This window comes from Colossoma macropomum, unplaced genomic scaffold (genome assembly GCF_904425465.1).
Source record: "Colossoma macropomum unplaced genomic scaffold, Colossoma_macropomum, whole genome shotgun sequence".
Classification (NCBI taxonomy): domain Eukaryota; kingdom Metazoa; phylum Chordata; class Actinopteri; order Characiformes; family Serrasalmidae; genus Colossoma; species Colossoma macropomum.
This window is the reverse complement of record NW_023494799.1, coordinates 103,094-130,911: the sequence shown is the minus strand read 5'-3', so window position 1 is coordinate 130,911 and position 27,818 is coordinate 103,094. Positions and strand designations below refer to the sequence as shown.

Here is a 27,818-nt window from a genome sequence, read left to right as displayed (position 1 = left end):
CCTCCTCCTCCCCCTCCACCCTCTTCTCTCACTCCTGAGGATTTTGTCACCTTCTTTGAGGAGAAGGTTGATAGAATCCGCCAGTCTTTTCCCTCTGTCCCCACTCCTTTCACTAGACCTCCTCCTCTCGTTCTCAATCCCTTAAACTGTTTTTCTTCTCTTTCCACAGATGCTGTCTTTCAACTTATCAAATCCAGTAACCCAACAACCTGCTCGCTGGATCCCATTCCATCTGCATTGCTCCAGTCAATCTCAAAGGATCTACTGCCCTTCATCACTTTTCTCATTAACAAGTCCTTGTCATCAGGTGAAGTTCCATCAACTTGAAGACTGCAAGAGTACTTCCCATCCTGAAGAAGCCCACGCTTGACAGCTCTGATGTCAACAACTACAGACCGGTATCACTCCTTTCTTTCCTTTCAAAAATTCTTGAACATGCAATCTATAATCAACTGTCTCTCTTTCTCACACAGAACCAGCTCCAGGACCCCAACCAGTCTGGCTTCAAACCAGCGCACTCAACAGAAACTGCTCTTATAGCAGTGACAGAGAAGCCCCAGTCAGCAAGATCAGCCAGTCTGTCATCTGTCCTGATTCTTCTTGACCTCTCAACAGCTTTTGACACGGTCAACCACACAATCCTTCTGGACGTCCTCACCAACCTTGGAATCACTGGCTCTGCGTGGAAGTGGTTCAAGTCCTATCTGGAGGATCGCTCTTATCAGGTAACATAGAGAAGGGGACCCAGCACCGAGCCTTGTGGGCTTTTCTCTTTGCACTAGCTCTCTTGGCAATGTAATATCATCTCATGGCTTCTCTTATCACTGTCTGATGACACTCAACTAATGCTTTCTTTCTCACCCTCTGACACAGAGGTTTCCAGTTGGATCTCGGCATGTCTGTCTGACATCTCTTCATGGATGGCAGCTCACCACCTGAAGCTCAATTCTAGTAAGACTGAGCTGCTATTCATCCCTGCAACTACAGGTCCTCATCATGATCTTGCCATCTCATTCGAGAACTCTCTGATTGTCCCATCTGTAGAGGCAAGAAGTCTTGGTGTGGTTCTGGATGGCCAATTATCGTTCTCGACTCACATTGCGAACCTAACTCGGTCATGCAGATTTCTGCTGTTCAACATCCGGAGGATCCGACCCTTTCTCATTCGAGAGGCCACCCAGGTGCTAGTGCAGTCTCTTGTCATCTCAAGGCTTGACTACTGCAACTCGCTCTTGGCTGGTCTTCCGATGCGGCCATCAGGCCTCTGCAACTCATCCAGAATGAAGCAGCTCGGCTTGTCTTCAGTCTCCCAAAGTTCAGCCATGTCACCCCACTGCTGCGCTCCCTTCACTGGCTTCCTGTAGCTGCATCAGATTTAAAACCCTTATGCTTGCCTACAAAGCCAAAAATGGACCAGCCCCTCCCTACTTGATGGCAATGGTCAAAACTCGAACTGTACCACGAGCCCTTCGAGTACAGCTCGGCTTGACCCGCCATCCTTCAAAGTGCGCGGAAGGCAAGCATCAAGACTGTTCTCTGTGCTGGCACCCAGGTGGTGGAATGAACTCCCACTGGCTGTCCGTACAGCAGAGTCTCTCGCTGTCTTCAAACGCAGACTGAAGACTCACCTTTTTATACAGCACTTAAATGAGCACTGAATTAAGTATTGATTGTAATGTATTGTACAGCACTTATATAATGTATTGTATTGCATTGCATTGCACTGCTCTGTGTTTAACTCTGTTCCTTTTTCTCTAGGTGTCAATGACTTTCTGATTCTAGCAGTATCTGAGCTCAGGACTGGCTTTCTCTCTAACCTATTGGGAACTAGCGAAGATACTTTCTCTGGACAGACAAAGCACTTTTTGTAAGTCCCTCTGGATAAGAGTGTCTGCTAAATGATGTAAATGTAAATGTACTGCAGGACAGGTGAGGCAGAGACAGAGAAGAGAGAGACTGCAGGACAGGTGAGGTAGAGACAGAGAAGAGAGAGACTGCAGGACAGGTGAGGTAGAGACAGCGGAGAGAGACTGCAAGACAGGTTAGGTAGAGACAGGGGGGGTGTGAGTGCAGGACAGGTAAGGAAGAGACAGAGGAGAGAGAGACTGCAGGACAGGTGAGGTAGAGAGGGGGGGGGAGTGTGAGTGCAGGACAGGTAAGGAAGAGACAGAGGAGAGAGAGACTGCAGGACAGGTGAGGTAGAGACAGAGGAGAGAAAGCGTGGTCACTGCAGGACAGCCCTGCTGCTCCCGCTCAGTCAGTGCAGTTGAACACATTCCTTTCATAGCCAAAACTGCATGGACGCCCTTCAATTACTGTGTTCAACTATTCCAGCCCCCTCACAGCCACAGCCCTGCATATTTACACAATCTTGGTGAGTGTCAACTCGAGTCACAGTGACCAACACCTGGCAAGGTCTCAACTCTCTGCCTCCTGTTTCTGACCTTTGTGGTTGGGCTGTACTCTCTCTTAGCCAATCAGGAACTTTTAAGGGCAATTAACAGTGAATTTCACCAATTTTTCAAAAAATTTTACTTAATTAAAGGGTTAAGATGTAAACAGAGTCGTTCAGAGTGGTTTGGTGTGAAATGCTCTGTTCTAGAGAAACTTATCGTGAACTGTTCACAGTGGTGATGATAGGAACCAGACGTCCACCTCTAAAAGCTCCCTCACAGAAAGTTGCTACATGAAATGGTTATGAACTCACTGCATGATGACTGAGACAGCGAGTGCGTTTACATGCACTCAATAATCCGATAATAATCAGATTTCTTCCGTGTGAGTGTTTTATCAACACAAACGACCAGCTGCAGTTTCTCACACACACACTCACACACACACCAGCCGAGTCTCAGCCAATCAGACGACGATGCGGAGAAATGAAGCGAAACTGAAATGAAACGAGATCAACAAAGTCAAAATCATGAGATCATCAGAGGAAAACTGAGAAATGAGAAAAAAGATCAAAAGAAAAGAGATTAAGTTAATACTAATTTCATTACATTATGAGATCAAACACAGACGGTAATATCAGAGGTGAAGTTGTGAGATTAATGCTGTTAAATGAGGAGATTTACAGTGACACTGAGATGATCAGGTGGTGAAATCACACTAATGTTATTCAACGTGAGAGTGCCGTTGTGACAGAGACGCTCCAGTAACCGTGGAGACGACAGGGCCGTCAGTGCTGAACTCACCCAAAACGGTGAGCAGGACTTTCCTGCTGCGGATGCCAGGAAGCTTCTTCACTTTGCACCAGTAGGATCCGGTGTCAGACGCTTCCAGTCTCAGGAGGTTTATGGAGGCATCGCCGTTCTTCGGGTTGAGAGAGTCAAAGTGAACTCGGCCCTTCAGAGGAGGATAGTAATTCTCATAGAGCCGATAACCCGAATACACGATCACCTAGAGAGAGAGAGAGAGAGAGAGAGAGAGAGAGAGAGAGAGAAAGAGAAGATAAAATAATTAATGAATAATTCATAGTAGATATTAAATAATTTATTGTAGTCAATAATTCATTGTAGACACTGAATAATTCAGAGTAAACAGTGTACAACAATTATAAACATTAATAAATAAATACATTACGTAACAGAACCTGCTCACTCCAAACCAAGACCCGCTCACTCTGTGCCAGCACCTGTAGTCTGGAGTCCCAGAACCAGTAACGCAATTCAGATCCTCACTCATGTCATCTCCTGTGAGAAAAGCCATGTAATTGTCCACACTGGCACAAACGACCTAAGGGCACAGCAGGAAAGAGCAGCAGAGTGCGTGAGGAGAGTAGCACAGACCGCCACTCAGACCTTCCCCTCCACCAAGATCACCATCTCCACCATCCTGCCCCGGAGAGATTTCCACCCTGCTACCATCCAGAAGATAAACGCAGAAATCTCCCATGGATGCGCCTTTATGGCCAATGTACACCTGGCACACCATCCCAACCTCAGCTTGCACAGCCTCCACGACCATGTCCACTAGGGGTGCGGGGAAAAAATCGATTCTTAGATGCATTGCGATGCTAGTTTAGGCTAAACAATATAAACAAGAGCGCAGACTTACTTTGCTCTGCTTTAAGCTTTAGCTTTAGCCGCGTTCCTCTCCTTTCCGCCAGAAAACTTGTCCTCAAAAGTTGATCAGCTTATTGTAAAAAGTCTCTCAGCGTTCGGCTGTTTTACGAGGCTGAAGTCGCTTCTTATTCTCCAGCTTCTTGTTTGAATTTTCCCATTCCACCTTAAATTCTGACTGAGGCGCCGAATGCAAATGCGACACTATTTAAGGTGGACCGGGGAAATACTAAAGAGAAGCAACTTCAGCCTCGCAACTTTTTAGTGTTTGACAGTCTCTCGTTGCAGATTTAACGTACAAGGAAACCAACTGCACTGCATGTAAATGCGAATAACGCATCATTGCTATGTGACCTGCAGTCTGCCAGTTCTCAGTCGTTGCGAAACAGGGCTTTCGCGCTAAGTTGCACACGTCACGTCTCAAAGATATTTTATTGACACAGCGATCTCCACCCTCTACAGCGAGACCAAAACCGAAGTTATAAAATCACCGAAGAAAACGGGGAGGACGACTGTAACGTGCTGCGTGGACACCCATTACCACCGGATCTTATTTCACTGTAACCGCATTTTATCACGGCTCACCTCAGAACAGACCTACTTTGACCCAGAGGTCTGAAGACTTTCTTTTTCTTTTGACTAACAGTTTAAGGGCAACATAATGGAACGTCATGCCACCCCTTTATAAACATCCTGAAGAGACCTTTGGACATCACTGAAGTAAATTTTGGAATACTGATAAATTGTGACTTCTGAAAATTCCTTTCCCTCTCTCTCACACCCATACAGCTCACCTTCCCCCACAAAGAGAGACATCTTATCTAAAACAAAGGCCAAACATGGCCCACCAATCAACTCTGGGTGAGGGGACTGTTGAGACCTCACGGATCCCTGAGCAGACCCCTCGGTGTGGCCAGATACTCTTAAGTGCATTCCTTCAGTATCATAAATTTGGGGTCTGTGCAGAGGCTAGGCTCCTGAGAGCCCTGCTTTCTGGCAAATTATTCACAATGTGATCTTTAATCAAGTATCAATCAAATGCCTTTCCTTTATCAAACTGTGAAGAACACCTCTGTTACTGTTAACATGTTGCCTTGTCAGACGTGAATTGATTAATCCCTGCCAAAGGGAATTAATACCTAACTTTCTACACTATGTTCTTTTATATTCTAGTAGTTATTTTGATTCTTGGATTGTAATCCTTCCTCACTGATCTAGGTTATTGTATTGATCTTTGATCATTCACAACTATATTCATTTCACCCATTATATAATTTTTCTTTTTCTTTTGTTTGAGAAACAACCCATGTATTTCGTGATCACTGTTAATCTTATATATCTGCTTTTCTCGCAAGTCTTCTTGTAGTGTTATTAGAAGTAGGATTCTAAAGTGTATAGCTTGTGTGACTATGTACACTTTAATCATAGAGTTTCTCCCAACATATCTACAGAATTATTGATGATTACGTATTCACTTATTTTACTCTGAGTTATTATGTAACCGTTCATGTAAGCACTGTTTAGAAATAGTAATGTGACGTATAACCACGAAATTGTCTTAACATTTTAATTCTTTTGTCTAAGCAGTTCCTACTTCTTATATGACTAGAATGGTTAAGGATTCAACTTATTGTATGTAACCATATCATGGTTTACGTTAAGGGATAATGATCTGTAAGCTCCATAGTCATTTGCAATAGTCACTATGGAAACAATAATGTTTTATAGGTAAAATTGCATGCTTCTTTTACTTAAGTGTAACCACACCCAGAATCTCCAAAGGATTATGTGACACTTGAGCAGCATTCAAAGAAATTGCATATTCATTATAGGTAACCTAACAAACCAACCAAAACTTTTTCCCCGCCTTAGCTCTGCCTTGGCTCCGCCCCTCAAAGTTCTTTCTTTAAAGCAAGGAAGAGAAACAGTGGGGAGAACGAGAAGAAGAAACAGAAGGACAGGGAAAGTTGGCCCTGAAGGGAGCGAGACAGCCAACATGTAATCTTAATGAAACTCCAAGTAGAGAAGCCCGTTCTCCTCGTTTTGCACTTTAGCTAAGTTCTGCAGATCTTAAATGTTAGTTGTTTGTCTTGTGTCTTAATCCGTTTTGTTTCATTTACTCAGTAATCTTAAAGTGTTGTAACTGTAAGGTTAGACTATTGAAGAGCTGCATCTGGCTGCATTTGTTTTTCAAGTTTCGTCAATCTATTTTGAAAGTCTAACTGCCAACGACAGGCCGCTCAGAACCTAGTTTTAGAACAGAAACAGAGGCAAAACAGTGCTGACTGAAATCCACATCAAGAGCCTGCTCCGACCACCGCCTGCCTCCATCGCCAAGAAGAAGATCTGCGCTCCTCACCGGAGAGGCCGCCAAGCGTCGCCGGAAGCCTGCCTTGCCAGTGGGGTCCGGTCCAAAGCGTTGACCAAGGGCTTGCACCTCAAGCGGCCTTGCCTTTGACCTGCAGACCCTTCCTAGCCTGTGTGAGCAGTGGCTTCTCTTCCTCAACGTGGCACGCGCATCAACACGGCACTGAGGCATCCAGCAGCTTTGACCTTTGACCTGCGGACCCTGCTCCAGCCCATGCCAGCAGCGGCCTCTCTTCCCCTCAACGCGACATGCGCATCCCCGCAGCTCTGAGGCATCCAGGTCGTAGATTCACTCGCACTGCCCTTTGTGGTCTCAGTCTCACTGTGATTTTGCTTTTCTTTATTGATACTTAGGCCAGCTTCACACTAGTGTCAGGGTTGTTCTGCTTGCTGCTCAAAAGCCACATAATTTGGAAAATCAGCTAATCTTAGTACTTTTGTTCAGTATATTCAATATCTCTGTTTTTTCCATAACTAGTAGTCCAATATTTAGTACCTATATACCTTTGTAATCGATTGCTTTATGTTTATATACCTCTATCAATAAATAACCCTTTATTACAGTCATCTCTGTCATGGTGTGCATATGAAAAACTTCAATTTGGTTTGGTTCCCTGGACCATGGTCAAGCTCTCACTTGAATTGAATTAAAATACCCGTGTCTTACGGTAAGTGGGAAATTAGGTGCTTTTGAGGCCTTGTCCCGCTACAGTCTAATGCGCTCCAAACAAGACCACTGAACGAGAGCCTTCTTGTTCACTTGCCACATCACTTCCATTTGATTTTATTAATAAAAGATATTGGAAATAAATTCATTATGGATCATTACAAATACTTTGCTTTAAAACTACCAAGTCCTCAGACAGTAGGAAAAGAAAAATCCTGTATAGAAGATGCATCGATAATCGTTTTATAATCGCATCGCAGCCCTCTGAATCGTAATCGAATCGAATCGAATCGTGAGGTGCCTAGAGATTCCCACCCCTAATGTCCACCTATCCAAAGACTTTGTGGGCACCTTTGCCAAAAACCTAAAAGATGTGGCCCTTGGACGCAGCTCCGGCAGCCCCCTACGAAACAGCAGATCACCCAGCCTACATGCAGCCAGACAACTCCATCACCCAGAAAGATCAGCGCGCACCCTATCATTCATCACTACCACCCCCTGCCTCCGCACAGCCTTTCCACCCCCAGAGCAACCCCAGCTCGCCGGACCACCAACCTGCACAGACACACCACACCTAGCCCAGCAACCCGCCCACCACCGACCAGCAAAATGCACCCACTACCAGTCCCCAGCCCCAGCAGGCAGCCGCTGAAGCAGAGCTATGCCAATGTAGTGAAGAATCCGGCCTCCACAAGCACTACAGACCTGGGCGAGATCAAACAGCTGCTCAATCTCATATGCACCAAACTGCTGAGCTAAGTTCTGAGTTCACTGCTCACACTATGAGACTGTAATTACATAGTTTATTAATGACTGTCTATATGTTACACACACCAATAGTCCCCCTCACTTACACAGGTTTATCTCCTTTTAAAATCTATTTTATTTGTACTTGCATTCATGTTAAAAATGAAACCCTTATCTACTTCTATGTGGAACAGTCAGGGCATAAAATCATCTCTGTTTGGATACAAAAGTAAAAACCATGAACTTACAAAAACCACAAAAAACACTGACATTATCATCCTACAGGAAACCTGGTGTAAATCAGACAGCATCACTCACTGTCCCACAAACTACAAAGAAATCATCATTCCCTCTGTTTAACACCCTCATATCAAGGTAGAGATTCAGGTGGAATTATTATCTGGTACAAATCAGAGCTATCCAAATTCATAGTCCCGCTGAAACTTGAAAAATCACACATATGGCTTAAAATTAAAAAGGAAATCACCGACACTCCAAAAGACCTTTTCTTATGCACAGTCTACATCCCTCCCAGTGAATCCCCTTATTATAATGAAGACATTCTCCCCAGTCTGCACCATCAGATTAGCAGCTTCCAGGCCCAGGGAAGTGTGCTGATCTGTGGGGACCTGAATGCTCACACTGGATCTCTACCTGACTTCAACACAGAGCAAGGTAACAATTATATATTCAGACACCAACACCCAGGAAATATCACCAACCTCCCCGATACAATTCGGATTCACAGGTGAACAAAACGGAAAGGACCTCCTGCAGCTCTGTCAGAGTCTGGGTCTGTACATTGTCAGCGGTAGGTTACGAGGGGACTCTTTAGGGAGATTTACCTTCTGCTCACCTCTTGGAAACAGTACAGTAGATTATATGATAACAGACAATGAACAGTGAACACAGCCTGGCCGTACTGAATGGCCACCATAAGAACACAGTACAGACTCAGTGAACAGTGGAGCCTGGCCATACAGAATGACCACCATAAGAACACAGTACAGACTCAGTGAACAGTGGAGCCTGGCCATACAGAATGACCACCATAAGAACACAGTACAGACTCAGTGAACAGTGGAGCCTGGCCATACAGAATGACCACCATAAGAACACAGTACAGACTCAGTGAACACAGCCTGGCCATACAGACCGACCACTATAAGAACACAGTACAGACTCAGTGAACACAGCCTGGCCATACAGAATGACCACCATAAGAACACTGTACAGACTCAGTGAACACAGCCTGGCCATACAGAATGACCACCATAAGAACACTGTACAGACTCAGTGAACACAGCCTGGCCATACAGACCGGCTGCTATAAGAACACAGTACAGACTCAGTGAACGCAGCCTGGCCGTACAGAATGACCACCATAAGAACACAGTACAGACTCAGTGCACACAGCCTGGCCGTACAGACCGGCCACTAGAAGACAGTACAGACTCAGTGCACACAGCCTGGCCGTGCAGATTGGCCACTATAAGAACACTGTACAGACTCAGTGAACACAGCCTGGCCGTGCAGATTGGCCGCTATAAGAACACAGTACAGACTCAGTGCACACAGCCTGGCCGTACAGACCGGCCACTAGAAGACAGTACAGACTCAGTGAACATAGCCTGGCCGTGCAGATTGGCCGCTATAAGAACACAGTACAGACTCAGTGAACACAGCCTGGCCGTACAGACCGACCTCCATAAGAACACAATACAGTCTCAGTGAACACAGCCTGGCCGTGAAGACTGGCCACTATAAGAACACAGCACAGATCTCTGTGCTTTACCAGCGTATCTTCAAGAGGAACATTCTAGCTTTAAGGTCAGATCTCTATAGTTGACCAGTGTATCTACACCATTCAGCTTAACTGTGAGCTCCAGCTTTAACTGTGAGCTTTAAACTCCACTAACTGTGTGTGTGTTTGTGTCCACAAATTAATCAGTCACAGACACTCACAGCCGACAGACAGCCAGTCACAGACACTCACAGCGGACAGACAGTCAGTCACCGACACTCACAGCCGACAGACAGCCAGTCACAGACACTCAAAGCCGACAGACAGCCAGTCACAGACACTCACAGCCGAAAGACAGTCAGTCACCGACACTCACAGCCGACAGACAGTCAGTCACCGACACTCACAGCCGACAGACAGCCAGTCACCGACACTCATAGCCGACAGGCAGCCAGTCACCGACACTCACAGCCGACAGACAGTCACCGACACTCAAAGCCGACAGACAGCCAGTCACAGACACTCACAGCCGACAGACAGCCAGTCACAGACACTCACAGCCGAAAGACAGTCAGTCACAGACACTCACAGCTGAGACACGGTCAGTCACAGACACTCACAGCCGACAGACAGTCAGTCACAGACACTCAGAGCCGACAGACAGCCAGTCATAGACACTCACAGCCGACAGACAGCCAGTCACCGACACTCACAGCCGAAAGACAGTCAGTCACAGACACTCACAGCTGAGACACGGTCAGTCACCGACACTCACAGCCGACAGACAGTCAGTCACAGACACTCACAGCCGACAGACAGTCAGTCACAGACACTCACAGCCGACAGACAGTCAGTCACCGACACTCACAGCCAACAGACGGTCAGTCACCGACACTAACAGCCAACAGACAGCCAGTCACCGACACTCACAGCCGACAGACAGTCAGTCACCGACACTCACAGCCGACAGACAGTCAGTCACCGACACTCACAGCCGACAGTCACCGACACTCATAGCCGACAGACAGCCAGTCACCGACACTCACAGCCGACAGACAGTCAGTCACCGACACTCACAGCCGACAGACGGTCAGTCACCGACACTCACAGCCGACAGACGGTCAGTCACCAACACTCACAGCCGACAGACGGTCATTCACAAACACAGCTGACAGACGGTCAGTCGCCGACACAGCCGAAAGACGGTCAGTCGCCAATATTCACAGCCAACAGATGGTCAGTCGCTGACATTCATATAGTTTTCAAACACACTGTGAGAACAACTCACATACTCAAACACACTTACACACACATTAACACACACTCACCACCATGTCCTCTTCCCAGTTGTCCGAAGGTTTGATTGTCCACTCAATCCACAGCGGTCCAGAGTCCTCTGCAGCCAGAGTGAAGTGACAGTCCAGCTTCACACTTTCACCATTGGCCTTCTCTATGAAGGTTGGTCCAGTGGAGTTGATCTCCAATCCACATACTGAACCTACACACACACACACACACACACACACACACACACACACGAAGTTACAGCTGTCAGAGAGAGTTTCTGAACACACACTACACACTACAAAACACACACAGACATCAATACAGTGTTACAGTAATACATAGCATCAGCGCAGCACTACAGTAATAAATAAAAACACTACCGTATTATCACATCAGCACAGCACTACAGTAATAAATAAAAACACTAGCGTATTATCACATCAGCACAGCACTACAGTAATAAATAAAAACACTACCGTATTATCACATCAGCACTACAGTAATAAATAAAAACACTACCGTATTATCACATCAGCACAGCACTACAGTAATAAATAAAAACACTAGCGTATTATCACATCAGCACAGCACTACAGTAATAAATAAAAACACTACCGTATTATCACATCAGCACAGCATTACAGTAATAAATAAAAACACTACCGTATTATCACATCAGCACAGCACTACAGTAATAAATAAAAACACTAGCGTATTATCACATCAGCACAGCACTACAGTAATAAATAAAAACACTACCGTATTATCACATCAGCTCTACAGTAATAAATAAAAACACTACCGTATTATCACATCGGCGCAGCACTACAGTAGTAAATAAAAACACTACCGTATTATCACATCAGCTCTACAGTAATAAATAAAAACACTACCGTATTATCACATCAGCGCAGCACTACAGTAGTAAATAAAAACACTAGCGTATTATCACATCAGCACAGCACTACAGTTTACGAGAAGCGCGTGCACGCGAGGGGGAGTCGGATTCTGCCGGGGAGTCGGAATTCGGCACAACACCGGTCAGTAAACAAATCAAGTTTAATCCGGTTCGACTCACCTGCAGTCCAAACCGCCAGCAGGCAGAGCAGCGCGGAGGTGGTCAGCTTCATCAGCGCGAGTTTGTCCTGAAAGTGAGAGAAATTCGGACTTTAAACTCATAAATTACTGAGTTTTTCTCTCCCTCGCCCTCGTTTCTTCTCCCGGAGCATCATCAGACACACCCAGGTGGATTCTGGCTGGAATCGGATCACGTGGCATGACAAAATGGACCAATCAGAGTGCTGCCCTTTCTCTCCACCTGTTTTACGACAGGCGCCGCCCCTCTGCACTGTGATTGGCTCATGCCCCAGAGAGGGTCGCGTCAAGGGAAGTTCAAACCCAGCTACCAAAACCAGGTCCCGAGCGGCTCCGGCCTTTGGTTTTGGAGATTTCCTCCTTAAAACTATTAAAGCTCCATATAACGTCTGTTCCCCTCAGTGAGGTTAGCAGCTGGTACGACTGCTCGGTTTGGAGTAGAGCGTGGAATATACAGCAAGGTTATGAAACCTTAAATAATACATTCACAGTTAACTGGCTTATTAGGCTCACTCAAGAAAAAAATAATATATGGAACACATTTCCAAAGTACTGGTTTAATGTGATGGGTGGTGTAGAATTCTTGCTGAGATGTGACTATAAGATTGAAAAATGACCTGTTAAACTGTCCACATTTCATAATCAGGCTCTACTAGCTTGGACACTGGCTTATAAGCATAAGTTTCCCCTCACAGAGGTATTATTTGGAATAACAGGAATGTCCATTTTAAGAATAAATCTTTTTTTAAAAAATGGTTTGATAATAATATCAGTGAAACAACTTTTGAACGCTGATGGCTTTTTGTTGACGTATAGTGAATTTGGAGCGCCGGTCACACCTAAAGAATATGCTGTAGTTTTTGACACTAAACCACAACAAATCTCACAGCTTCTCAAGGGTTCAGCAAATAATGACATGGATGTTTTAGGGATGGGCTTTTTATTGGGGTCACTGATATCCCTAAATATAAAAGTACAAACAGGTTTATTAGGAATGTAATATCTAATGAAAGAATTTATAAACAACCATGTTGGTCTTTTGAATTTGGGAACATAAATTGGAATAAAACATGGACAATTTGTGATAAATATTGTATGAATAATAAAATAAAGTGACATTTAAAATTTGACACATCTACCCTGTTAAAGGTGTTTTGGAGAGATTTAGAGTTAGTAATGAATGTCCTGCACCTTTTGTGGTTTGGAAAAGGAATCAATTATCCATCTGTTTTTCCAGTGCACTCATACTGAAGTGTTCTGGATTGATGTGGAAAACTTTGTGAGAAGAAAGCCTGGACACTGTGCTACACTGGATGTTTCAGATGTTATTATTTCTTTTTCTATGGACAGATTAGATGTTAAAGTATTTCTTTTTGTACAATACTTAATTATTAAGAAGAGATGGTCTGATTATAAGCCAACCTTTACACATTTCCTCTGTGAGCTTAAGGAATATGGCACCTCTTTAAAAAATATAAAAAAGAAGAAAGCAGAAAGGACTTCAGAATTATATGTTGATTATGATTTATTTAACGTGTAAGCACCACCCTGGCAGCTGGTTGTTGTAGGTTATGTTATTGTGTGAATCCTTTAATAAAAAAATAAAAAAATAATAGGTCCCGAGAACGTCCCCGCACCAACACTGCGAACGTCCTCTGGAGGTTTTTTTTGTAGGGTCGCCAAAATGGTAGAGGGGACGTTCTTATAGGACATTTGCAGGACCACCGGGAAACATCCAGAGGACTACGAGGGGATGTTTATGGAACATCCTTTAATCGTTTCTTGTGTTTTGAATTGTTTATAGATCTACTCTTCTATGTTACTGCTAAAGCTATGTAAATGTTATTAAGTTAGTAAGTTGTGGCATAAAATGAGGCATAAAATGAACACATATGAAGGGATTGGGGCCATTCCAAAGATTTGTGAGGTGTGCAAGACAGTTTTAGGCTTAAATGCTTAAACGCCTCATAATTAAAGACTATTTTTGTACATAAAGCAGTTTAATTCAGAATTTAGGTTTTAACTCAAAAATGCAAATCAGGTTTCCAAAACACACACAAAAACGAAAAAGGAACGCGGTTTGAGTTTTTCCCCTCATAAATCTTTAGTCCAAAATACTCACACGTGTGATTATATACTCATTAACACTTATTTTCAATGGAAGCGGTGATAACCAGGAAAACGTGAAGTTGCATTCCACACTACAGATTTCTATAAGAGAGCCCTATATACTGATCAAGAGATAAAATAATAATGATAATAATAATAGTAATAATAATCATCACCACCATCATCATCATCACAATTTATTATATTTAATTTAGGTTTTTTCCGATATTTTGTCTGATAAAACTGGGCAATATCTTAATAAATTCTTACCAACATTATCTTAATAGGAACAATAATATTATAATGGAACTTAATTTAACCTGTAATTCTTCTGAGGGATCAAACTTCCGTATGATAACATCATTGATGGGGAGTCACTCAAAAGATCATTGTCCTTTTCTTCCTTTCAAACTGTATTCAGACCACAGGGAGTTGCATCCTCCATACAGCATCTCCCAAGCTGCCGCCCCCCCCGGAGACAAACAATTATATTAATGTATAGAGGAAAAAACAATAAAGTACAGTATTGCGACATTTTGGATTTAAATAGTTTTGATATATGTAGGCCCAAGTATCCATATTTTATTATGTAATTATTACAATTTTAAATTTTAATCTGTGTTTTGCTCGTTATAAGACTAATTCACAAGACGGCGCTGTTTCTTTCTAGTGAGACCATCAGTTAACTCAATATTGATTAGGGTTAGACAGGAAAGTATGCTCACCCAGTGCCGCCAAGAACGGGTTCCATCCTCTGGGCAAAATGCCTAAACATTATCTCCTACTACTGCAAATTATTCAGGACAAGCTGAACCATAAAATAACAGTGAAAACAATACAAAAACAACATATCAAATATCGAAACTGAGAAATTTTATTGTTTTTTGCAAAATATATACCCTTTTTGAATTTGATGCCAACAACACATTCCAAAAAAGTTGGGACGGGGGCCTGTTTACCACTGTGTTTCATCACCTCTTCTTCTGTAAGCGTTTGGGAACTGAGGAGACGCTGCTGTAGTTCTGAAAGGGAAATGTTTTCCTGTTCTTATTTGATACAGGATTTCAGCTGCTCATCAGTTCAGGGTCTCCTTTATCATATTTTTGTTTCATTACGCAAATGTTGCCAATCAACCACCAGGTGTTTTTTTTAGCATTACATAACTTTACCAGCCTTCTGTTGCCCCCGTCCCAACTTTTTTGGAACATGTTGTTGGCATTACATTCAAAACGGGCATAGATTTTTCATAAAACAATACGATTTCTCACTTTCAACATTGTTGTCTCGGTACTATTTTGAGATAAACATAGATTTTAAATGATTTGCAAATCATTGCATTCTGTTTTTATTTACATTTTGCACAGCGTCCCAACATTTTCGGAAATGGGGTTGTAGAACAGTAAAACATGTAGAACAGTCCTTTGATATTGCAGCATCAGCATATCATGGCTCAAGTATCACGAATGGTGGGCTCTGTTTCGCATCTCTTGTAGGTTTTAAACAGAAAGTTATTGTTGTATGTAATAAAATCTCGGTACGCACCATCTTTTTACGGTATGCAGGATCTTGCAGTCTACTGCACAGGCCTTCCAAGTCCTCTGTTGATTTACATGGCTCATTTAAGATCTCTGATGTGTCACTGGAGGTACTTGGCTGACCTGTGCTCTTCTCCAGTAATCTCTCGATGGCGTCCCTAAATTCCTCTTACATTTGTGTTATTTTTCAGCAGGACTCTTCTTTCAAAGGTCTCAAATAACCTCAGAATTTCTGCAAAGCAACCAATAAATAAATTAAACCAATTATATAAAGCTTAATGAGTGCACCAGTAACAACATTAAAAAGGAGCGACTGATGTACAAGTTATTATAAATAATTAGGACTAATAATAATGATGAAGAGTGTTTGCATTGTTTGAGTGATTCTAGTGGCTCCCCCATACTTCACAATAGGAATAAAAACACAAAGACAAGTAATAGTCTCAGAAACCACCTTGCTGGTCACTGGAAGTTGGAGCATCTGCTGTGAAATAAACAAAAAGTGTATTAAAATTTGAGGCTGTGCTTATATTTTCAACTGCATTTGTCCACAATGAATATCGGCACCCAGTCCAGTGTAGATCCAGCGTAAAACTAAACTGATTGACTAGCCTACATTTGGCGGAAAACTACTATGGAAATTAGATTTTATTATCTGTCACGGTTCCCCTTTGTTCCTGTGTCTGTTTCTTGCTCTGTTTTGTAGCCATGTGCTTGTGTTTTTGTTTTGGTTCTTGTGCTCCGCCCTTTCCCCACCTTTGCTATTAGGATCCTCACCTGTCTGTAGTCTGTCTCCTCCCTCTATCAGGTGTTCCCCATTCGTTCTAGCCTTTATGAAGCTTTTCGTTTCAGTCAGTGTTTGTCTGATCTACTCGTCACTTTGTTAGGTGTAGCTGTTGTGTGACGACCTCGTGTTTGGTTTGCTCAAAGTGTTTGTTAAGCTTAGTAGTTCGTTATTTTGTGTTTAATGTTTCTAATGGTCTGTTTTGTTCTTTAAAGTGTGCTTGCAAGTACATTCAGCCTCCTTGCTCACTGCACACATGACAGCATTCCTTTAACTTCTGCATGCATTGTTTGTACCTTGTAACTGCTGGACTGTGGAAGTGGATGGAGCATCTGCCAGCAAATAAACCAAATAAAACTTAACATTAAAAACAACGGAGAATTAACAGAGAACTCTAACCAACGTTCCTCTCTTTTTATGCAAATTAAACTGTTCCATTTGCAGGGCCAATGGTGGTGGCACATGTGTGTGTGAGGACATAAAGTACATGATCAAGTACATGAAAAATGTGTTCCTTAGTTAATTAATTGTATTTGGTTGTATGAGGGAAAGCACAAAAATCTGCATAGCATGTCTCCAAAACAGATATTGGGAACCTACACATGAACATTTTTTGCAAACAAAACAGCAACTTTTTACAAACGGGAAAAATGTGCTCGCACTCAATCAAATTAACAGTAAGCAGTTCTGCTCATAAGTTTGCATACCCTGGCAGAATTTGTGAAATATTAGCGATTTCTTGAAAAATGTGATTGATCATGCAGAAAAGGTTTCTATTATTTAGGAATAGTGGTCAGATGAAGCCGTTTATGATCACATATTTGTGTCTGCCCTTTTTAAATCATAATGATAACTGAAATCATGCAAATGGCACCAATTAAAAGTTTACAGAACCTTGTGTGTTTGGCCTTACAGACCAGTTGAAACACTCAAGTTTAAATGGCTCTTAAGGGTAAGTTTCCACACCCATGACTTGATTGATTCTAATTAGTGTCTGTGTGTAAATAGTCGATGAGTTTCATAGTTCGTAAGAGACGCCTGTACATTTCATCCAGGGTTGCACTGATTTTGCTGGATACTCTGTCATGGGTCAAGCAAAAGAACTGTCAAAGGACCTGTGAGAAAAGGTAGTGGAGCTTAATAAATTAGGAAAAAGATATAAAAAGATATTCAAAGATTTAAAAGTAGCAGTAAAGCCAGTACTGCTCTAACTCAAAACAAAGATTTCAGTCACAACTGCCATGAAAATTGGTCAGGATGCAAAGAACAACCCAGAAAACACTTCAGCTGAAATACAGGCTTCTCTGCAAAAAAGTGGTGAGGCTGTTTCAGCATGCACAATATGTACCTGAAGAAAAATGGGCTGCAGATTTGAGTTGCCAGAAACAAAACATTAATGTGCGAATGCCACAAAACAGCCAGCTTACAATATGCCAAGCAGACAAGGTTCAAAACTTGTTGTTTGGAGTGATGAGGCCAAAACTGAACTTTATGGTCACAACCATAAACTCTGTGTTTGGAGAGGAGTCAACAAGGCCTATGACAAACATACACCACCCCTACTGTGAAGCACGGAGGTGGATCTCTGATGTTTTGGGGGTGTGTGAGCTGCAGCGGTACAGGGAATTTAGTCAAAACTGATGGCAGGATGAATAAAGGACCCGTTTCTACACAATTTTTCTTGTTTGTATTTTCCATGATATAGGAAATTTAATTTTAGAACAGGAAGTCATTCAGCTTATGGCTGAATATAGAGGGTTTTATATTAGACATAGAATACACTATTGTGGTGTAGAAGCCGTTATTTAATGGCCTACATAGTGCACAGAAGGAGCATGGAGCCATTTGAGATTCTGTCTAGATATTTTCTGGTATCATGAACTGGAATAACTGGAACAACTATCTTACTGACTCCTCACTGTTGAAGACAACTGGACTCACCGTTCTGGGGAACATTCTGCCAGATTTAAAGGGCTAAAGAAAAAAGATCAACAAGAATGTTAATAACTGTATTTTGCAATTTAAATACAGGACAACCCAAAAGTATAAGAGAGCTTCATTTTTTTAAGCACCTTACAACTTTAGATTGATTTTTCAGTTTTACAGTGAATGTAAATGGATTTTAACATTCACACAACACACTATATATTTAAAGAGGATTTTATTTTTCATACACAGCCATGTGTATGTAATACAGTGACATATTGTGGAGTAGAATTATCAAACATGTTTTATACTGAATGCTTGAAATTTCAGAGATATTTAAGTTGATTCAGTCTTTTGTCTTTAAAATTCTGATAGATTGTTGGCTCTCGTTCCACAAAATCACCATATTCAAAGCACATTTTGCGCAGCTTCGTACGGACATTGTCCAAAGTGAGAGCATGGTGTCTGCATATTTCCAGCAGTTCCCGGTTTCTGTTCAGTTCTTCAGTGATCTGGAACGTTAACATCAAAGATGAATACAATAAAAAATAATGTGCTACACCCAACAGTCCTATGAAATATTATATAATCTGAAATTACAGCAAGATTCAATAACAGAAACTTTACTGATTTTAAGTGACATTAGACACTAACCCGTTGCTTAGTTATAAACTTTGCCTTGAGGTCTTTTTCAAAACTGACCCGAAGAAGACCGATCAGCTGGTCACTGTATTCAATTTTTCTCCTTTTACCCTAAAGGAGAGAAAATGACTGTTATATTTCAGTTTCCTATATAGAATTAGCCCTGGTCCATTTCTTTATTTTTAATTGACTCACAGGAGCAGGGGCCAACATGGGAAGTGGCTCCTCATCATAATCTTCATCCACAGTGCTCACCGGGAGTTCTTCCTCCTCTTCTCTTACAGTCTCTGTTTTTGTCCACAAAAGGAACAAATTTCACAAACGTTCTAATTTTTGTGCCATGAATAAATGCTCAAATATTCAGATTCAGTGTATATTTGTACCTGTACTTGCATCTAGTGTTCCTAAGGTGGTTGAATCAGCTTCTGTCATCCTGAGCACAAATACTTCTCTAATATGAAAGCATCTGTATACTTTAACTTTCCAAATATTGATATAATATTCTAACTGTGGAATCACATGCTGTGCAGGTTACAGACAGGACACGTTAACTTGCCTTTTACAGCAAGGCTGCACTCAAACACTGTAGAAACCACCACCAACAACATGTTCATTATACCAACCATCAGTTTATGACTTCAAGCTAATCAAATAAAGACTTTATAAAGAAAGATTCCCTCATAAACATACGCTATTTTAATTCTGGAATCACACGGTCAGCAGAACCAGTACATTCCAGAAAGCAGCAGTGTATCACAATAAATCAGTCTAAACTACACCATGTACAGTGTATCACAGTGTAAACTACACCATGTACAGTGTATCACAGTGTAAACTTCATCATGTACAGTGTATCACAGTGTAAACAACATCATGTACAGCGTATCACAGTGTAAACTTCATCATGTACAGTGTATCACAGTGTAAACTACACCATGTACAGTGTATCACAGTGTAAACTTCATCATGTACAGTGTATCACAGTGTAAACTACACCATGTACAGTGTATCACAGTGTAAACTTCATCATGTACAGTGTATCACAGTGTAAACAACATCATGTACAGCGTATCAGTCTAAACTACACCATGTACAGTTTATCACAGTCTAAACTATAATATAATTCTGTACCTGTAAAATCCTGCTACTCTTTAAAGTGAATCGCTGTATAAACACAGCCCTGGATGCTCTCCTGGACTCTACTGCATGTAATTGGATAAGGTGGGCAGGGTTAGAGGTCGGGGGTGGAGCTAAGCTCTGCCTTGTTAAAAGATCAGGCCGTCCATAATTTAGATAATGTATCAAAATTAGGGAACTTGTTTTATAAATCCTTTTATTATAACAAACATCAAGTAATGCTTACAGCATAGAAACAAACTTTTTAACCATTTTTTAAAAACATTTTTAACATTTCTATTTTAATCAAACTGTTTTACACAAATATCCATTTTCAGGCTAAATCTGGTAAATGGATGTATATAATTTTATTTTTTTTATTTTTATTGTAACATTTATATTAAACACATTAATTTATGGTTATTGTGGCAGATTCATCCAGACATCAGCAAATATTACAGATGTTCTGAAGCCTTTTTAACTCTGTTTTAAATGTAATCGGACTGAACCTGCCGGAAGGGCCAGCTTTCCATTTCACTGCATAAACAAATTTAGAACTCTAGAACTAAATGCAGCACAAAAGAACACAGACATTCTCTTTATTTTCATCTTTATCTCAAATCCGTTTTAATGTAAACATCTTTTCTACAGTCAGCAGCAAACTTTACCTTTCCTTTTTTTGACCGATGAACTGTTCCACATGGCTGTGTTTTTCCTTTTCTCAGTATACTGGAACTGTGTACTTGTATTGTTTTATCTTCTCCACTGCAGGTTCTGGGCTGAATTCTGTAGACCAGCAGCGCCGAAAGCGCAGAATGGAAAATCTGCGGCAGCACCACCAAGCCTGTGAGAAACGCTTCAAAACTGCAGAAGAAGAAAAACACACTGTCAGTATCTCTCTATCTTGCTCTCTCTCTCTCTCTCTCTCTCTCTCTCTCTCTCACACACACACACACACAGATTTACAATAACATTATAACAGCAGTGTCTCTTTTTCAGGTTTAAGTTCAACAAGAAAAAAAAGAATGAACAGAAAACGTTCTTTTCTGTTAGAACCTAAAGAAAGACTTACGGAAGACTCCCACTGAAGATTCACAGAAGACACACTAAAGACTCACAGAAGACTCACACTAAAGACTCACAGAAGACTCACACTAAAGACTCACAATAATCACAAAAGACTCACACTAAAGACTCAATAATCACAAAAGACTCACACTAAAGACTCACAGAAGAAACACTAAAGACTCACAGAAGACACAATAAAGACTCATACTAAAGACTCACAAAAGACAATAAAGAATCACAAAAGACTCACACTAAAGACTCACACTAAAGACTCACAATAATCACAAAAGACTCACACTAAAGACTCACAATAATCACAAAAGACTCACACTAAAGACTCACAGAAGAAACACTAAAGACTCACAGAAGACACAGTAAAGACTCACACTAAAGTCTTACAAAAGACAATAAAGAATCACAAAAGACTCACACTAAAGACTCACAGAAGACACACTAAAGACTCACAGAAGACACACTAAAGACTCACAGAAGACACAATAAAGACTCATACTAAAGACTCACAAAAGACAATAAAGAATCACAAAAGACTCACAGAAGACACACTAAAGATTCACAGAAGACACACTAAAGACTCACAGAAGACTCACAGAAGACACACTAAAGACTCACAGAAGACACACTAAAGATTCACAGAAGACACAATAAAGACTCACAGAAGACACAATAAAGACTCACACTAAAGACTCACAAAAGACAATAAAGAATCACAAAAGACTCACAGAAGACACACTAAAGATTCACAGAAGACACAATAAAGACTCACAGAAGACACAATAAAGACTCATACTAAACACTGACTGGAGACTCGCACTAAACAATCACAGAAGACTAAGACTAAATGTTCTTTGTTATCTTTATTCAATTGTAATAAAGTTATAGCAGCGTTGTTTCTATCTCCTGCTCTTTTTCTTTCACACACATTTCCAGCAGTGTAAGGGCACTTCAGTACCTGGTGTCAAAGGCAGGGCTGATATTTGACTTTCTGCATTAATGAGATGTAATATTGAATATTTATTTCTCCCTTAGGCTATACACTCACTCTGCTTTCTGGCAGGAGTGTGTTTGGAGACAATTTTGAAACAGCCACTTGGGAACCCATTACATCATGTTCAAACCTATTACATCATGTTTAAACCCATTACATCATGTTCGAATCCATTACATCAAGTTTGGTGATTCTAACCTCAAAGGTCATAGTGCTACGGCCTTGTCCATACAGCAAACGTGAATTTGCCCTTAGGCCTATACTGGTCAGAACGTATTGTTCGAGGGATAGCAAGAGCAGGGAAGGTCACAAAGCTACCAAACTTTGAGCACCTTGCCAAGGCATGATTCTGATAAACAGATCAAAGTTTGGTGATTCTAAGGTCAAAGGTCATGAAGCTACGGCCTTATCCATACAGCTATCGTAAATTTGGCCTTAGGACTATACTGGCAAGAATGTATAGTTCGCGGCCTTGCAAGGGGGCAGTGAAGGTCACAGCGCTACCAAACTTGCCACACATTGTCATCACACTGTGCCGATGAAGCCATCAAGGTTTGGTGATTCTAACCTCAAAGGTCATAGTGCTACGGCCTTGTCCATACAGCAAATGTGAATTTGACCTAAGGCCTATACTGGCTAGAACATATGGTTCGAGGCCTAGCAAGGGCAGGGAAGGTCACAACGCTACCAAACTTTGAGCACCTTGCCAAGGCATGATTCTGATAAACAGATCAAAGTTTGGTGATTCTAAAATCAAAGGTCATAGTGCTACGGCCTTGTCCATACAGCAAACGTGAATTTGCCCTTAGGCCTATACTGGCCAGAACGTATGCTTCGAGGGATAGCAAGAGCAGGGAAGGTCACAAAGCTACCAAACTTGCCACACATTATCATCACACCATGCTGATGAAGCTTTCGAAGTTTGGTGATTCTAACGCCAAAGGTCATAGTGCTACGGCCTTGTCCATACAGCAAACGTGAATTTGTCCTTAGGCCTATACTGGTCAGAACGTATTGTTCGAGGGATAGCAAGAGCAGGGAAGGTCACAAAGCTACCAAACTTTGAGCACCTTGCCAAGGCATGATTCTGATAAACAGATCAAAGTTTGGTGATTCTAAGGTCGATGGTCATGAAGCTACGGCCTTATCCATGCAACAAATGTGAATTTGCTCTTTAGGTCTATACTGGCCAGAACGTATCGTTCGATGCCTAGCAAGGGCAAAGAAGGTCACAGCACTACCCAACTTGCCGCACATTGTCATCCCACCCTGCTGATGAAGCTATCAAGGTTTGCCGATTCCAAGGTCAAAGGTCATGAAGCTACGGCATTATCCATGCATTTCAGAAAGTAGTGCACACATTGTCAAAATTAAACTGTAGAGTAAGGTTGACACTCAAAACAGAATCACAGTTAAGGAATAAAGGTGTGCAGTGACGGTAAAGGGATGTGTCAGCAGTCTATGGTGGCTGTAGGAAGGGGACTAGATTGGTCCAGGTGTATGTTGGGAGGCATCAGGTGTGTTCAATAACCTGACCACATTAGGAAAGAAGCTATTGCAGAGTCTGTTGGTGGTGGTGGTGGTGAAGAGTCCCTGAAGGTGGTGGGAGGGGTCGGCCAAGGTGCTGGCAACCTTCAGAGAGTACTACTCCTCCTGGTTTTTGACCCCCAAGCCCAACGGTTGCCACACACTCTCTCTCTAGGTTACTGCAGATGTCCCCTTTGCCTCTGCATTGCAAATTTATGATAAAAAAGTCCTAAACCCTGCAATAAGAAATTATCCACATGTCTGTTCTTGTCAATACTATCCTAAGTATTACCAAGACAATGGTTTAAACCCCTAGCAAATTCCTTGTTCATGACCAATCATTTTTATCATTTTTCTGGAAGCACATGGGCCAAAAAAATGATAGCAAATTCAAGAAAGACCCCCTTTCCGCATCACTGTGCCAAATTAAGCTTTCATTTGCAGTCACTTCTTACGAATTACACTCCCAACTTGGTAATGGAGGCCTCCATATTCTCTTTGTGTTGCCTAAATTAAATCTTTAAAATATTAACATAAATTAAACGGTGACTCGTGCAAGCACAAACTTGGGCAACATCAGTCGACACAGAGTGTACCTAGAGTACACCTGGTTTCGGAGGCCTGCATCCTATGGATAAGCCACAGACCAGACAGTTACTGCAGGCCTCCTTATTCACTTTGTATTGCCTAAATCAAAAAATTAAAATATTCATATAAATTCAACGGTGAGTCACTCAAGCACATACTTCGGCACCATCGGTCAGACCAGTGGGTACTTTCAGTACTCCTGGTTTCAGACCTCGACGCCCAGTGGTTGCCCTATACACTCCCTCAACGTTACTTCAGGCCTCCCCATTCACTTTGTATTGCCTAAATTAAAAAATTAAAATATTCATATAAATTCAATTTCAATAATATTTCAGCTGCATTATTTACAACATTAAAAACAGTTGAGTACAGTGCAGTGAGGTGTCAGCAATGATGCACAGCCTTTGGATTTTTGATATATTACTGTAATTATATTTTTATATTTTTTATTTGTTTTGAATTTCAATAATATTTCAGCTAAACTATATACAACATTAAAAACAGCTGTGTATGGTGCAGTGAGGTGTCAGCAACAATGCACAGCCTTTAAAGTTTGGATATATTGCTTTAACTTTTATCAATTTTGAATTTCAGCTGTATTACATCCAACACTACAAACAATTCTATATGGTGCAGGTAAGTTTCAGCAATCATACACAACTGTTGAGTTTTGAATGTACTGCAATAATTACTTTATATTAATATTTGTATTTTAACCTTCAAAAGCATTTCAGCTGCATTAATTGCAGTGAATGCTGCATTTTGAATCTAAGCAGTATTTTAGCTATGTCACTTGATGACATTCAAAGTTTGTGTGTCATCACTGAAACTTATCTGCACCAAACACTGCTGACTTAAATTTTCAATGTCTAAAATGTTATCGAAACTCAAAATGAAAAAAACGTACAAGATTTAAAACTTACATCTGACTCACTTAGTGTTTGATGGATTTAAACTTTTGATTTGCAATTTAATCCACTTAAATAAGACGTTTTCTTTTCTACACTCATTTTTTAAACTAATATTTTAGATGGTTAGGGATCTATTAAACCTTCAAGACTGCTAATGTCTGTCGATTACTGAACCTCCGTCATCAAGCTAACTAGCTATATCAGTATACAGGTAATATTAGCACGAACAATTAAAATATGTATTTAAATACACTGAAACGCTTTGGAGGAAAACAGAGGCGTGTGCATGGATGTAGGCGTGGTCTAGAAGTGCATGATTTTTCTTCCGGCCGAAAAACTTGTCTCGCTTCTATGGTATTAACACAAAATAGCGGTACGTTAAATGTCACCCAAACTGTAAAAGAACAGGTGTGCATCACTCTCTGTGGTCGGACTGTCATGAATATGTAAGTCTTTACTGACCACCGTAGTCCGATCAAATGTTATTAGCGCCGAAAAGACGAATATCGAAAACAAAACTAACTTTACTGTGGTGAGAATGGTCTATGTAACTATCCAGACGTGGGGACAGTTTTAGGGGAAGCACTTTAACCCAGCAGAAACACCCAGATCTGTTCCTCCTGCCACATACATAATGGACAGTATACATGAGGATGAAATACATAGTCATATTAATTTGTGATACACCAGCATTCATTACTTCAGAGCTAATCAGTTCAGTTATGGGCGACATTCACAGACAGTACAAAGCCCTGTCCAAGTCCCTTCCTCCTCCCAAATACAGTAAAGATAAGCTCCATTGGACCATAATGTGTGGATGAAATATCTAGTTCTAATATTCAATGATGCATTACAGTACATTATTCATTACTGAGCTTCTCTCAGAATGTGTTTCACAGGACCAACAGATCTGCACAGGACGATTCATCTGAGGAAAAATATTTACAGCAAAAACTGTATTAATCACAACAGATCCAGTATTAACGTGTCATTAAAACAATATTTAAGATGAACGTAGTCATTTTTAATTGCAGTAATCAAGCTTTCGTGCTACTTTTAGATTTCTACATTTTGCATGTCAGACAAGGCCGAGATAAACATGGCATAATCGAGATTTCGTAATAAATATTATTTTTAAACAGTCCTACTGATAAATATTTTGTGCTGTTCGTCGCTGATTGGGTGAAAACGGTGGCTGTTCAACCTTTTTTTAACCTTTTCTCTTTCCGTAGTTTCAGTGTTGCTTGACGTTGTTTTCTGTTCAGTGAATGTGGCGCACGATTGGTCATTGGGAGCGTGAATTTGAGGGGGAACTGAATCAGATACAACGCCGGGCATGTGGTTGTGTTTTGTATCTGCTGTCGTTTATCAGCCCTGTTTAACTCCTCCTTCCTTCCACAGTTGCAGCTAAAGAGCCCTTTGATAAGCAGTACAGATGTGGAGCGCCCTTGGGAAAGGGCGGTTTCGGCCCAGTATTTGCTGCTGAGAGGATCTCGGATGGCTTACAGGTGACTTAAGTACAGTCAGTGCAGCAGTGAGGATCCCAGTGTTGAAGTGTTCAGGTCTGTTAGCGTCCGCTAATTTAATCCCCCCTCAATGTGTTTCAGGTTGCAGTCAAACAAATACTCCGCGATAGCGTACAGCAGTGGGCACGACTGGTGAGTCTAAACACTTTTGCACTTTTATTCTCTCTTTTTTAACCAAAGCTTCAAAGTGATTTAGCATTTTAAAATATTCTACTGAACAGAATTAAAACTACTTGTTGTGTAGTTACACATACGTCAGGCAGTAATTATTGATATTACTGCGCTCTCTAGTGGTAGTTCATGTATTCATAACATAACGGATGAAGGTGAGTAAGAACGTTGATGGATTTTTCAAAATAACCCATGAGGAACCAAAAGCAGTTCCCCTCCTGTGGTTTTGGCGTGCAACAGGGTGTTTCTGTATTCTTTTCCCTTCGGTAAGATGTATTGTTTTAACTTGAATTCTACTCTTGGACGAAACTGTTTAGTCCGCCCACTGGAAGAGTAAAATCCTGAAGAACAGCTCTTATTGCTTTATTATCCATTGTTTAAAATTTAAAGCGGTTTTGCCGTAATCAGCAGCCAGACCTCTTCATCTCAACACTCTCTCCCCCGAATGTCTTGCACAGCCTGGTCATCCGAGCCTGGTTCCCATAGAGATCGCACTCCTGGTGCAGCTGGGAAGTGGGCCAGGAGCGGGGCCCTCTCACCGTGGCATCATCCAGATGCTGGATTGGTTTGAGATGCCAGGTCAGGCATTCTTCATCGTGTTTGAGAGACCCCAGCCTTGCCAAGACCTCTTTGATTTCATCACAGCATGTGGTGCTGTGGAGGAGCCTGCTGCACGAAGGTACAGCCGAATAAATGAACAAACGATGAATGAATGAATGGATGAATGAATAAATTAAGTAAATAAAGGCCAGAGCACAGGCACCGGCCAAACAGTACTCTTACTGAACCGCTCTACAGCTTTAACACTTCTGACTGGTTTAAACCTTTGTAGCTTTACTCACTGAGACTGAAAAAGGGCCTTCTCTTTCCAGGTTTCTGAAACAGGTCATTGAAGCCATTCAGTTCTGCCATTCAAGGGGAGTCGTGCATCGAGACAT

At 41.6% G+C, this 27,818-nt stretch overlaps 2 protein-coding genes across 2 annotated transcripts in view; one reads left to right on the top strand and one right to left on the bottom strand.

Moving 5' to 3' along the window:
* Positions 1 to 19,399, bottom strand: part of LOC118819237 (coxsackievirus and adenovirus receptor homolog) — a 23,517-nt gene extending 4,118 nt beyond the window's left edge. Inside the window, exons 1-5 of the mRNA XM_036586943.1 lie at positions 19,351 to 19,399; positions 19,163 to 19,254; positions 11,955 to 12,021; positions 10,918 to 11,087; positions 3,198 to 3,402 (exon numbers count right to left, since the gene is read on the bottom strand). Of these exons, the coding sequence (XP_036442836.1) occupies positions 3,198 to 3,402; positions 10,918 to 11,087; positions 11,955 to 12,021; positions 19,163 to 19,254; positions 19,351 to 19,399 (583 nt within the window). The remainder of the gene's footprint in view (positions 1 to 3,197; positions 3,403 to 10,917; positions 11,088 to 11,954; positions 12,022 to 19,162; positions 19,255 to 19,350) is intronic.
* A 6,506-nt stretch (positions 19,400 to 25,905) lies between these two features.
* LOC118819236 (serine/threonine-protein kinase pim-2-like) lies at positions 25,906 to 27,818 on the top strand. The gene is made up of 4 exons (XM_036586942.1): positions 25,906 to 25,966; positions 26,585 to 26,691; positions 26,791 to 26,841; positions 27,339 to 27,818. Exons 1-4 carry the CDS (start codon positions 25,906 to 25,908, stop codon positions 27,594 to 27,596), a joined length of 477 nt encoding a protein of 158 aa, XP_036442835.1. The 3' UTR covers positions 27,597 to 27,818.